At 39.9% G+C, this 14,220-nt stretch overlaps 1 protein-coding gene across 1 annotated transcript; it reads left to right on the forward strand.

Moving 5' to 3' along the window:
- Positions 1–19: 19 nt before the first annotated feature.
- On the forward strand, positions 20–10,514 carry LOC128515909 (sphingosine kinase 1-like). The gene is made up of 5 exons (XM_053490163.1): positions 20–495; positions 6,237–6,386; positions 8,241–8,335; positions 8,427–8,542; positions 9,647–10,514. Exons 1-5 carry the CDS (start codon positions 93–95, stop codon positions 10,512–10,514), a joined length of 1,632 nt encoding a protein of 543 aa, XP_053346138.1. The 5' UTR covers positions 20–92.
- The last annotated feature ends 3,706 nt before the right edge of the window (positions 10,515–14,220 follow it).

The following is a 14,220-nucleotide window of genomic DNA, read 5'->3' on the forward strand; positions in this document are numbered from 1 at the left end:
TTAAAGTCCCCGCGCTGCTCCCTCCTCCACCTTCCCCCCGTGCCGCGGTGTCCGGTGCAGATCCGGTGACTTGCCCCCCGCCGGTGCAGGTGATGGACGGAGACGGAGGTGCGGAGCTGCGCGCGGAGTTCACCGACGCGGCGACGGGGAGACTGAGATTCTCCGTGACCTTAACGCACAGCCGCCTGTCGGTGCGGAGGCTCGGGGGTCCCGGGTCGCCCGTGTGGCAGCAAGGTCAGGAGCTCGCGCTCGGGGACTGCGTGGGATGCCGCGCGTGCCGGAGCGAGGACGAGGCGGACGCGGCGGCGTATCTGTCGGTGTATCTGTACCCGGTGCGGCGCGGCTGGACCGGAGCTCCCTCCGGCCGCCAAAGGGTGGAGCACCGATTCAGGGTCCTCACCGCGGGGGACGCGCGCGCTAACCTGGGGGAGGCGGAGCGGTGGGCGCGCGCTGTCAGGCACCGTGCAGCACAGCACGGCCAGGCTCTCAGAGACGGTGAGGAAAAGTTTATCAAAAGTTTTCTTTCTTTTTTTTTTTAACTCACAAATTTAAGTAAAACAGGCGACCTTTCAGCATGCAACTGATCACACAATGTCTCATTACTGAAAATAAAATACATTAAAATAAATAAATATTATATAAATGAATGAATTAATATTAGCATTTAACAAATGCAAACGTTATTTTCCTGCATTCATCTGCTTTAACTACTCTGATTATACATTAGATCAGATCAGATTAGATTAGATCAGATTAAACTAATGTCATTGTGCAAAGATAATGTTCAATGGTAATGAAATGCAGTTCAATCATACCCCAAAAGAAGTCTCAGTGGTACCTGGACATACAAATTTAATTCATTTCAGACGCAAGTTCGTAAGGCGAAATTTCGTATTGTGAAACGCATTTCCCCATAAAAAAATATATCTGTTTTAGCCATCCAATAATATTACAAATTTCCAACACATAATCATATTTTTGCATATAAAAATGAACAAAACATTTAGAAAAACTATATATTATTTATGAAAAAAGTAAATATTAAATAAATAGACAGTAAACCCCATTTAATCTTAATTTATGATTCCTCTTGGCACTGTCTGCTTTTAAAACAAAACTGAAGGTGACTTTTCTTCTTGCTACCATCCTTGCTAACATTCTTGGGTCCCATGGTGCAAAGTTTTCACAAATTTTTGCACAAAATCGCTTGGCTTTCCACTGTTGCAAACAAGTTTTAAACAGCTCCCAGACGTATGCATGCAACTTAGCTGGTGTTCGGTTCGGCTCGTTTTGTTTGCTTGTATGCAAAAATGCTTCGTCTGCTGGGGTAAATTTCTTTCCATTCTTAAGCCGAAAATTTGTGAGGCAGGGCATTTGTATGCCGAGATACCACTGTACCACATTTTTACTCCCATGTTGGCTGATATCAAAGAGACCAGAGTTCTCATCTTCTTGGAAGACTGAGTTCTACTGAAAAAGAGACTTTGGTTCTTCTCTAAAGGAACTGCACTGCCTGTACTGAATCGGAGAAGTGTTCACCGAGCACACCAGATCTAAGCTCGGGTGATTCATTTCACTTACTTTGGAACAGAAAGTTAATTGAGGTGAAAAAATGCACAATGTTGTACATTTGAAAGCTGACTTCTCTTTCCGGAGATGGCTTTTAAAGCATTTTAAGTAAAACGAATGAAGTTTAATTTGCCATTTTTTAAAAAGTCTTTAATAGTAGTCTCAATCATTCAGTTACCGATCTTGACCAACTAAAGACAATAGAGAACTGACAATGAAGCAGGAGCTGAATGTTCTCGGAACTGAAAAGTCCCTGCTGGAAATGTGATTAAAGACACTCAGCTCTACTAATTCATTAACATTAGCTTAAATTGTTTATTAGCAAGCTCAGCATTTTCTTCAATACACTTTTGCCTAAATACTCTTGACTCTGCAGTCTTTCAGTCTGAGTGTGTGTGTGTGCGTGTGTGTTAGGAGACACCCAGAGGAAGAGAGCTGGAAGTCCTGACACTAATGTGCACTTATAAAATTGTGCAGTGTAAGGCACATGGCTCAGGAGTCTCAGCGTGAACAAACTGTAACTTCCCGGAAGAGCTCACAGATTAGACATTAGACATTTACATTCAGTATTCAGTCTCATAGACTGTTCCTTGCATTTCGATCCAGAAAGATGACAGAATTGCTTATTAATTCAAAATTCTGATTTGCAGGTCATTCAGGATTTTTTCCTTTTTTTAAATTTATTATTTATTCATAAACTTTATCCTGACAAACTCTTCACAGCTTGAAGAGAAGGTTGACCTCTCTGAACAGGTGTAAATGCAGGCAAAACGTTCATCACCTTGAAACAATATCACTATCAGCATCTTTTTATAGCATCCCTGTTCCTAAGCTGAAGCCTGAACCAGGGCTGAGAAAGAAGGGCTGCATGCGGCTGTCTGAAGCCTAATCAGCTGATGTAAGACTCGCTGAGTGAAATCTAAGCCATATCAACATCAAGAGTTTATCAGACTCAGAATAATGATGCAGATCTGAGACGACGGCCACACACTGATCAGCTCTCAGACACTTACCGAACGTTCACAAACAACAAAAATATAAAATACCTCTTGGAAAGCTGAGAGTGGAGCTGGGTTATGTGTAGTGTGGATGAAGTACCTATTAAGTATTCATTATCATTGTCATAAATCTGCATTCATGAAGGGAGTGTATCATCAGTCCAGTTTATTTTTCTGAAACGCAACTCTTTGTCTTCAGAGTCCTCCTTTTTTTTGTTCCATCTAACACACATGCAGAATTTATCAACTCATTTTGGCGTGTGTGTTTCTGACCAGCCTGTAATTCAGATTTTAACAGTAGTATTTCAAATGAGCTTTTAAGGAGGCAAAGCTTCAAATCCATATAAATGGCTCTTTGGAGATAAAGCAGATTTCTACAGGACACATGGCCTCAACATCAGATTATAGATTTCCCTAAGCTTTATTTGTGTGCAGCAGTGGGATCTGCCTATAAAGCATCTGACCTGATGTTCGGCTTTTGTGTTTTCCTCCACCAATCGCTCTGAAGGTCACCAAAGCATGGCATTAGCATTCAATTTATTTGACGTCAATGGCTGTGGTCACTGCATATTTTTTTTAAGAAAAAGAAATAACATGAAACATATGGTGTAATGAAAAAATCTCACTAGATCTCTCTTTCTCTTTTTCTCTCTCAGACACACACACACATTTGTGATGCATCATGCAAGGCTGCACATTAATGATGCTGACTCTGGTGTTCAGGCTACACCTGGCTCTCTGCCACACACACACACATACATGCGCACACAGACACAACCATTAACACTGTCTAGTCATGCACAAAAGCACATAAACAGTAATGTGGGATAAGCAGAGCGGAAAATAGCCAACTGCTTAATAAAGATTGGACTCCATTTGAGCAATGGAAAAAGGTCATGTGGTCTGATGAGTTCAGATTGAGCCTATTCCGGAGTGATGGGCGTGTCAGAGTAAGAAAAGAAGCACATGAAGCGATGCACCATGTATGTCCATTTTACAAACCTCTAGAGACAATGTTATGATCTGGGGTTGCTTCAGTTGCTCAGATCTAGACTAAGCAACGTTATGTGACAATAAATTTAGGTCAGCTGACGACCTGAATGTACTGAATCACCAGGTTATCACATCTATGGAATTTTTTTTTCGCCTGATGGCATGAATATATTCCAAAATAGTTGACCACAATATTGTGTCCTTTGTGTGTAATCAGTGATTCAGGTTGTGTGGGTGTGTTGTGGCAATTTGTGTGCACAGGAAGACATTAACAGATGCCTGATACAGTAGTAAATATAGTGGATTTAAATTAAGTCTAAGAATATTAAAAACGCATTTTTGCCATTAATGGCTGGATGTAATATTTTGCTGGTGTTTGTTAGCTGAAGTAGAGTGTTGAATCCAAGATAACAGAAGGCTAGCGGATGTAATTTTCTAATCATAGCTAAGTAAGCTCTTCATCTAAGCTGTTTAGCTATCTCAGTATTTTTTTATGTTAAAGCTAACATATTGTTAGCTAGCTCAAGTAGCAGTTTTGGAGAAGGGTTTAAGGTTAACAGATTAGGCATTTAAAAATCTTGAGTATATGAAACCTAAATCTGACTAAAACAATACAGCATGATGCCTAAAAGCTCGGCCTTACCGTTCTGTTTTTTCTGTTAATGGAAGCTGAACTCAGATCAGATTTCCTGCCTTCCGTTCTATAATTTATAAATGTGTGTATGAGCCTTTGGATTAAAGGGATAAAATGGTCAAAAAACAAATGCTGAATAGAATAAAAACTGAGTACAGGAGACAGGTTTAACACTGTTAAATGCCGATAATGCATGTGTTTTAGTGCTGTTCAGGAAATCCAAAGATGTTCTGCAATATTGTGTAGACAGCTAAACACGAGTGAAGTGAGGAAGTCTCTCTCTCTCTCTCTCTTGCCTTTGTCTGATCCTGACATATGATCCGTTTTGTTCCACATCTCGTTCTAACTGTATCATTCAGTGGTCCTGTGTCAGGAGGAACAAATTGCTTGCTCAGAGTTGTTGGCTTGCTTGTCCTCTCCACATCTTACACAGCAAAAAGTCAAAACCTCACAGCTCATGGGACAGCTGTCATCACCTTCACCTCCACTAACCTCCATCTGTTCGCACACTGCTGGACGTTGCTGAATCAGTAATGAACTAGACATCTGTGTATTTCCTTTAGCTGTAGTTTGCCTGCAGGTTACACAGTTCTATTCTATTCTATTCTATTCTATTCTATTCTATTCTATTTATAACATTAAAGTCCCAATCTACACCTTTCTATGCTCTATACCTTCCAACTACTCTTAATTTTATAAAATTTGCATCAGTAATTTAAGATCTGTAAATTTTTAACATTTAACTGGATAAACGACATCCTTAGTAACATTCCCAAGCTCAGACGGAATGGGAGGATTGCATCAGGAACGGCATCTGGTGTAAAGCCCGTGCCAAGTTGTATGCAGATCAGATGGGTCACTGTGGTGACCCCTTGATGGGAGCACTAGAAAACAACAAAAGCTTTACCACAACATCACACTGAGCCAGGTTTCCTCTACATCCACAAAAAATGTCAGAAACACATATCAACTGGTAAGGATGTAGTTTTGTCTTGACATGGAGCTGTCATGTTTTTTTTTTTCTTTTTCGGACGTGCAAAGCAAGACACAGAAATAACTTACGTAACAAAAGTATTGACCAGTTAACAGCATAACTAACACTCCTTGACTTCAGTGATATATTACAAGCATGGCGCAGATGGAAAAGATTGGATGGCGTTCAGACTGAGTTATCATTGGGACGTCGCATTGTAGAAGACCGCATTAAGTTCAGATTATGTTCTTCTGGTGTTTACTATGTTTATGCAGCAGGTTATCGGCATGTTTTGTGATATTCATAGAATTTAGTATACATACTGGATCCTGTTTCTCACACCATCACTTTGCAAACAAAAGTATGTATTCTAACCTACTGGATGTAAGAGTAAGCGCGTGATAAGCACTGGTAAAAATGTGTTGCAATCTGATTGGACATAGAAATAACTTACTTTGATTTTAAACTTGTGACAACATAAAGGATGCATTGAGAACCTGACTGGGACATGACTAGGAAGTAGTATGACCTTAACAAATGCACATTTTCCATTTTCAGTTAATAGTGCATTTCTTTCACTTCTCATGAAAAAATGATCAGCATATTCAACACCACCAGTCTCCATCTGTTCACACACTGTACAAGCATTATGATCTTGAGTGGTGTGAAAAATGGTATTTTAGCCCGATTAAAATTCCTAGAAGTGGAAGATGTGTGTTAAATTAGCGCTGCACAGGAATCTCCAGAGACACTTTAATGTTGTTTTGTTTGTACTGTATGACAGTAGTGTTGGTTCAAGTCAAAAAGCTTGTCGGAAAATGTGTTATTGACATACAGGGTGTAAACATAAGCCTTGTGAATGAACTTAGTGGATAATCTAGCAAAAGTGTCTATCTGTGCATGACCCTATCTGCACAAGACAATGAAATATAATCGATAAAAAAAGAAAATTGTGATGCCAGTATTTTTTTCATAATATTGATTTTGTGTCTTGTATCAAGTACAGTTGTGTGTGTATGTGTGTGTGTGTATGTGTGTGTGTGTATGTGTGTGTCTTTAACTTTCTCAGGTATTGAGTTTAACCGAGTGTGTGTCAGACGGCGCATGATGGTGCTGGTGAATCCTCAGAGTGGACGAGGCCAGGCGATGTCTCTCTACACTGGCCCTGTATTGAGCATGCTCACTGAGGCGAACATCTCTCACACACTCATCACCACAGGTTTGTTTGCATGGCCTGCACACACACACACACACACACACACACACACACACACACACACACACACACACACACACACAAAAGTACCAACCCTACCTCCATGGTTTAAACATTATGAGTACAGTTTCACATTTCATGCAATCTTTATGTCACACAGTATGTGACACAATCATCAGTCTGCATTATTTTCGGTCTCGACACTTCGAAAGTGAAATGGGAGATTAGAGAATATGTTAAACAAAACAGCAAAACATGTGGAAAGAGCTTCTCCAGTTGAATCAGACAAAATTTAAGCTGGCTTAAAGCTCTACATTTGGAATGAACCCAACGTACTGTAGCTAATCAACCTAAGAACACTGTGAAGCATGTGGGTGGTAGCATTATGTTTAGAACAGGTTCACTTAACCTGTTTGAATCATGGTGTAGCCAGGGTAGCTCAGTGAGCAAGGCCCTTAACCCTCAACTGCTCAGATGTGTAATGAGATAAAAATGTAAGTTGTTCAGGATAAATTTAGCGTCTGCTAAATGTAAATGGTGTATTGCATTAATTAGCACTATGCATTTTGGTAGCATATTTTTAGTGAGACACTGTTCATTAGGAAGCCAAATCCTAGTCTTGCTTAGAACATACAATGGTTTGCACCAATGCCAAATAACTCACTATGATAAAAAAAGGCTTAAATATGACATGAAAATAATCCATATTCATCTCTTCTGCTGCAACAAATTGTTATTATCAAATAAATTGTTATTATCAAAATATTACTACTCCCCATAATGGTATGAAGAGTTTTTCACACTGGTGTCATTTGAAAAGAAATGAGAAATGGAGCTTCAGCATCTTCTCTTCGTTTAAAGGTACTACAAGAGCAGTGGATGCTCAGAGGATTACGACTCTGGATTACTGCTCAGAAGGTCATTAGTTCAAGCCCTAGCTCCAGGTCTTTAACCCTGTTTATTCCAGGAGCACCGTGTCATGGCTGACCCTGTGATCTGACCCCAGCTTTATAATACTCTGGGATATCAGAAGCAAAAACTTTACTGTGCAATAATGTATATGTAACAAATAAAGGATGCAGCAGCATCTGTAGGTTATTTGTTTACTGAGTGTTCCGAAGTGAAGAAAACAAACCCAAATCTGTCAGCACGCAGTGACCCTAGACTGCAGGAACATTCTGTCTCCAGTCTGCAGTTATATATAGAGGACATATTTTTATCTCATTGACATTTTTAGATAAAAGTACTATATCAGTGCACAGACACAGACAGCGAGCAGAAGTGGATCAGAGACACTGGGAGTTAGTGTTCCTGTCTGCGGTTTTTACGGAGTAGTCCAAGAGACGAGAGCTGAGAGAATAGCACAGGAAAAATACTTCTAGATATTTGAGTCGCTGATTCCACAGTCCTTTGTAAGACCGTCCTTCTCTCACTTTGTAAGTATTAGCTGAAGTGTGCAGTAGCTTCATCCCACAGGATCAGAATAGTGACAGCAGCTCAGGTTTAATATACTGCATGGTGGTTGATCCGAACATGATGTACACCCTGACACAGAGAGAGAGAGAGATAGCGCTGACTCAGCGCCTCCTCCCTATAAGATTCTTTTCTTTTTATACTCTCTAGGTCTCTTTAACCCCTTATTTTGTCCATTTTCCTCACTTCAACCCCAAACCTCTACTTCTCACTTTCTTGTCTAAGTGTGTGTATGTGTGTGACACATGGTTCAGCGTTCATCTTCTACGACAAATATTTCAAAATAATTATGCACCACTGCAGCAGTGAAAATTCTCTGACCTGTATTCTCAAATAATAACACACATATTTACAATGAAATAAAAGCATGTGATTTGTTCTCAGAGCATCAGAACCATGCACGTGAGTTGGTAAGGAGCGCCGATCTGTCAGAGTGGAGCGCCATCGTCATCCTGTCAGGGGACGGACTTCTGTTCGAGGTTGGTCTGTGTGTGTGTGTGTGTGTGAGAGAGTGCGGGGGTGTATGTGTGGGGGTGTATTAGCAAATAATTGAGAGAATATGTTCTGCAGGTGATCAATGGTTTGATGGAGAGGGAAGACTGGGACGAAGCGATCCGCACTCCACTCGGCATCCTGCCTGGAGGATCTGGGAATGCACTTGCAGCATCGGTGCACCATTACACACAGTGAGCACTGACATTACACAGTGTTATAAAGGGTCATGTTAGATTTTAATGGGAGAAGTGAATGCCAATTAAACTGCAGGCTACTAGATGACCAGAAAACTGCTGCCTTTATACACGTCTCAATTTCGGAATTGTTAGCTACTGTCTCTAAATGTTTTGAATGATTGTCAGATTTTCAGTGATAGTCAGATAAGTAACAAACCGAGTTGAACCTGTCCCAAATGCATAAAAAGTGGCATTGCATTCCGGGACTTTTCCAGATTTTGTACAAATGCCTTTTAATTTATTATTGTGATGAATTGCTTATAGGAGCAGCAAAATTTTACTATTACCATAATGTTTTAAGGACTGTTCAACATTTATCTACCATTAACTACCATAGTGTTTAGAAGAATAACTTGCAATACATACAGCACCAGCCAGCACATTAGTACCAGATTAACAGACATAATCAGAACAAAGCTGATGATGTTGATACTAAATGCTTGTGAACTAGCAGATTACAAAAAAGAAAGCCATCTTTGAATGATCTTTAATCAGATCCTTAATCAGAGCTGGTTCTAGCCTCCATGGGTGATGAGACTTTTGTGACTGAATTTAGAGTCTGGGAGCACTAATGGGGTAATTTATATGCATAGGACACAGGAAATTAAACAGCAGAAGATATATTCATTACTCTAAGCACCCAAAGTGACATAGCTCATGTGAGACAGTGCAGGCAGAATGATGAGTTGTGGCCCGTAGTGGAGAATGGAATGGTCTATGTGTTCTACTCAGAGTATGTTGCTCTGACACTCTCTATATGCAATGGACATAAAGAAAATACATAAAAATCTGGAATCCTAATTCGGGTCCTTTAATTTTACACTGAGATTTAATTACTATACAATGATGATTCTCTATACTGTAGGTTCATTGGACATAGGTCTAGTTTTCTTCTTATTATTAGATCTATTTTTATGCCCATGAGACACTGTTTTAGGAGACACCTGCTAAATTTTGTTCTATTCTATTCTATTCTATTCTATTCTATTCTATTCTAAATGCTCATTTGTATGTGTTTGTGTACATCTTATTGGTAAATATTGTGTATGTGTATCCCAGAGCTAGCCCTGCACTGGGTGAGGACTTGCTGCTAAGCTGTTGTTTCCTGCTCTGTAAAGGTCTGGTGTGTCCCCTGGACATCGTCTCTGTGCGTCTCTCCACTGGTCCCCGTCTCTTCTCCTTCCTGTCACTCGCTTGGGGCTTTGTGGCTGACGTGGACATTGAAAGCGAAAAGTTCCGCCAAGCTGGTGCTATGCGCTTCCTCGTGGGCACTGTTCTGCGCCTGGCATCTTTACGTACTTACCAGGGCAAGCTGGCATTCCTGCCTGCTAGAGAGAACTCAGACATGGCATCGATTTCCTCCTCCCCTGGTTCACATCCTCATTCCATTTTTTGTTCCTCTATTCAGTGTCTACCACAAGTACTGCAGAAGAAAAGAAATCCTCATAAATGCACAAGTAAAAATCCACATCCTAACTCTAATGATGATGATTTCTTACTCGCTGAAAATGAGCCAAAGGATGACAAACTACCTGACAACCTTTTGAGCCCTATTGAAGATCCAGTGCCAACAGATTGGACCATAGAAAAAGAGCAAGAATTTGTTTTAGTTCTGGCAACCTGCCACTCTCACCTGGCAGAGGAGCTGATTGTGTCACCGGATGCTCGGCCTGATGACGGGTCCCTTCACCTGCTCTATGTAACAGCAGGAATATCACGATCAGCCTTGCTTCGACTCTTCCTGGCCATGGAGAAAGGGACACACCTGACATGTAATTGCCCACATCTTATGTACCGGCGTGTTCGAGCACTTAGGCTTGAGCCAATCACGAAGCCTGGAGTCATTACTGTGGATGGGGAGCAGGTGGAGTATGGACCAATTCAAGCTCAAGTGCACAAGGGATACGGAAGACTTATAAGTGGATGAGCACCACCTAAGATCAGCTATAAAGGCCGTTCTAACTGATGGTGGAAAATGCAATTAACCTCAAGTTAGACAAGGGTGAGGGTCAAATGTGCTACTGAATGTTCAAGCTCTTGCAGACCATCATGACCTCAAAAGCTGGTCTGTTCGTAAACTCTAAAACCTTATATATTTAAAAGAAATATATGTATTATACCGCACCATCTAAGCTCAGCTGAAGATTCTGTCATGTTACAGTAGGAACTGCTCTGACAAAAACATAGCTATATTCACATAACATTTCTGTTAATACAGCTAAAGCTTAATTTTATTTATTCTTATAAGAACCTTAAGAATTTCGTCAGACATTTTCTACCTCATTTCTTTTGTTTATGTACTTTTTAAAGCCAGGATGGTGTTTAGGTACTGGGAATGTGCTGGTAAATGTGTGTATAGGTGGCCTCATCCCAGTCCATAACAGTGCTATTTACATGGGGTTGTAGCTATATTTACATCACTCAGCTACTGTAAGTGTAAATATTCTATAGAAACCCTAATACAGGAGAGCAGGAGAACATGAGAACACCATCAAAGCCTCACCCAAGGCTAGGTAGGAAGCTGAAAATGGCATTATATTTGATGGTACTCACAAGCTTGTCTTTTCTTACTAGTTGCCAGAATTTTTCCTCATTTTTGATCAAGTCATATTATTAAACTGATTTAATAATCTGTTTACTTGGAACATCTTGTCCTAATACATCAGGTGCAAACTCTTTATGGGGTGTCATTACATCCTTTGCATGTAAATCACCAACAATTCTAGATCTGCAGCTGCCACATCTTGCTGGTGGCTGTAGAACGTCACAATATGTAGAATGTTACAGACTAGAGCTCCAATATCTATTTGCTTATCAGTGCGTGTCAGTGGTTCCAGACCAGCAGTTAGGAGATTAAGTTAATAACAATGGTAGTACTCCAGCTGTTAACTCATGATCTGAAGTCAGTGGGTCTAGACTTATCTATCAGCTAGTTGAACTCTAGAATGAGTCTGGAATTTAGGCAATTTTTTTTTTTTATTGCTGACCTGAAATAAATGGCTCTAGAACGTAAGCTCTTCTAAATAGCTCTAGAACTTAAGCTTAGTCCTAATAGTCCTAATCTAAGTGGTTCTGGAAATTAAGTAGGGTATTTAACTGCAGTTGATGTCAGTGGTTTTAAATTTCAACATGAAAGCATCAGACATGAAGTTGGTAGTTTGTGAAGAATAGCTTATATTTCCAAACTTTTTTTTGAACGATTTTAGAACGCTGTCTCATAACACAAGACTTATGGACAGTGGGTCAAAAACAGCAGTCAATAAGTTGATGATGTCAAGTCAATGGTTCAGAACCTGCTGTATGTATTTCAGACCTGCTGTTGTGTACTGACTTGAGGTCATGTTTCTAGAACTACATCTGATGATGCTGATCTGACATTGGTGTTTTAGCAACATCAGTTGATAATCCTGTTCTGAAGCTTGATAAGACAGTCTGCCAACTTGGAAATAATTACTAAACTAAATGTGGAGTTTGTAGAGCTCCAGCTAATGATAGTCGTTTTGTAGTAATTGGTTCTTGGTAATTGTTGGTGAATTTAAGCAGATAAATTGGTGGCTTGAAATCAGAGGTTCTAAACCTTCAATTAGAGATTTCTAATGTGCAGTCTGATAATTGCTGTTCAAGATGGTGAGATTTGGCATTTGGTTGATAAAATTCATCTGCTTTTCTTGCTTTCTTGGACTTCCTGTTTTATGCTGCAGCCTTTTATAAGCACACGGTGAAGGAACACCTACCTATACTTCTGCAGAAATGTCTGTAGTTATAATATGTTTATATGGATATGTTTTTCCCAAGGTTTTAGAATATGTAGAAAATAAATAAGGAAGGTATTCTATTTTCAAAAATAAATAAATAAATAGTTTTAATAATGGTCCCAAAGCATAGACCAATAAGAAGAAAAAAAACACTGTACTCTCTTATTACCAATATTGCATATTAGATTAAATGGCAGTTTTGCAATAGTAATTGTATTAGTAATGCATCTACTAGTCATAAAGCCATTACAAAGAGTTATAAGCACAGGTTATTATGGGCTTTAACAAACATATATTGAGAATGTACACACATTTAATCTGTGCACTTATATAATAGCAATTTGTAATAATAATGGTAAATTATGATTAACTGATCTATAATGGCTTACCGTGGTAGAAATAATTCACTATTTAAATTAAAACTTTCTTATTGTCTAATTGTCTCTTGTCTTATTGTATTGACTTGTACTAACTGTTCCTCAAAGAACATTGTCGACTGCTCTAAGACTACAAGGAAAGCTCAGCTTCCTCCACTATGTCAGAAAAGAAATGCTCATATGTGCACTGTCATATTTATATTGGTTTTAATAAAAGTGCACTAGAACGCATTCAACTTCATGACTAGCTCGTTCAGAATCAGGTATTTATTGTAGATAAATAAATTGCGTTAAACCCCTCTGAAGCCCAGTTTCACTGGAGCTCTATGGGCAGCACAAAAGAGCTTTTTTCACTGCAGAAAAGCTGGACGGTAATTGGATAAATGCACCAAAATGGTCACTTCTAGGGAAGCTCAGCTTCTCTGGGAGTGAATAGAGCAGTGGGCGGGCCAGGACGCAGGGCTGCTGCATGATGATTGGAGGAGCTGTTTAATGGGCGGAACCCCTTTTTTGATTGACAGCATGACTTAAGTATACATCAGTGCTACAGACATTCGAGTTTAGTTCCATGCGGATTTGCAGGTGAAGTGGTACGACGAATTGCTGCACTCTGTGTTGTTTGCTGGTGATATAAACCATTTTCGTTTGTAAAAATCATTCTTTAAATAATTAAACGAGTAGAGTTAGTTCATTCATATTCTCAGGGAATACAGTAGGATGTGTTCGGTTAAACATGGGTTTTGGGGATCTGGGCAAAATTGACAGGGCATACAAAAGGCATGAAAAGTGCAAAGAACATGTGAGTTCATGTGCAAGGTTAAGTTGTCTGGGCAGGGTCAGGTTTGAACATGCAATCAATGAAGGTTCTCGCATTCAGGTGGCAAAACATAATGAAACAGTAAAAAAAAAAGAAAAAAAAACAGGGCCTTCCTAAACCGTCTAATTGATGTGACTTCCTTGCTTGGCTGTCAGGAGCTGGCATTCAGGGGGCATGATGAGAGTAGTGAATCAGCAACTAAGAGGAATTACAGGGAATTTACAGAAACATTAGCTAAATATGACTCTGTCTTGGCCACACAATTTCAGTCATCAGCTGTGTTTTTTGGGATGTCCCACTCAATCCAAAATGACTTGATCTCTGCTCTCGCAGCCACTGTTTCTGATCATATAAAAGGTGAAATTCAGATTGCTCCTTTTTTTTTGCATGGCAGGTGGATGAAGCAACTGACATATCTTGCCATGCCCAACTGTCTGTCATTGTTAGATATGTGGATATTGCAGGTAAAATTCAAGAGTGCTTGATTGGATTTTTGGATGTGTCAGGGGGTCGAGAAGCTCAGTTTGTGTTTGAAGTTTTAAACGAGAACATGCAGGGCTGCAGTTTTAGAGAAAAACTTGTGGCACAAACCTACGATGGGGCTGTAGTCTTTGCTTCATCTCTCAATGGCCTACAGGCCATAGTTAAACAAAGTTAAAATAATAGCCCCTAGTGCAGTGTTTG

This window comes from Clarias gariepinus, chromosome 28 (genome assembly GCF_024256425.1).
Source record: "Clarias gariepinus isolate MV-2021 ecotype Netherlands chromosome 28, CGAR_prim_01v2, whole genome shotgun sequence".
Taxonomy (NCBI): domain Eukaryota; kingdom Metazoa; phylum Chordata; class Actinopteri; order Siluriformes; family Clariidae; genus Clarias; species Clarias gariepinus.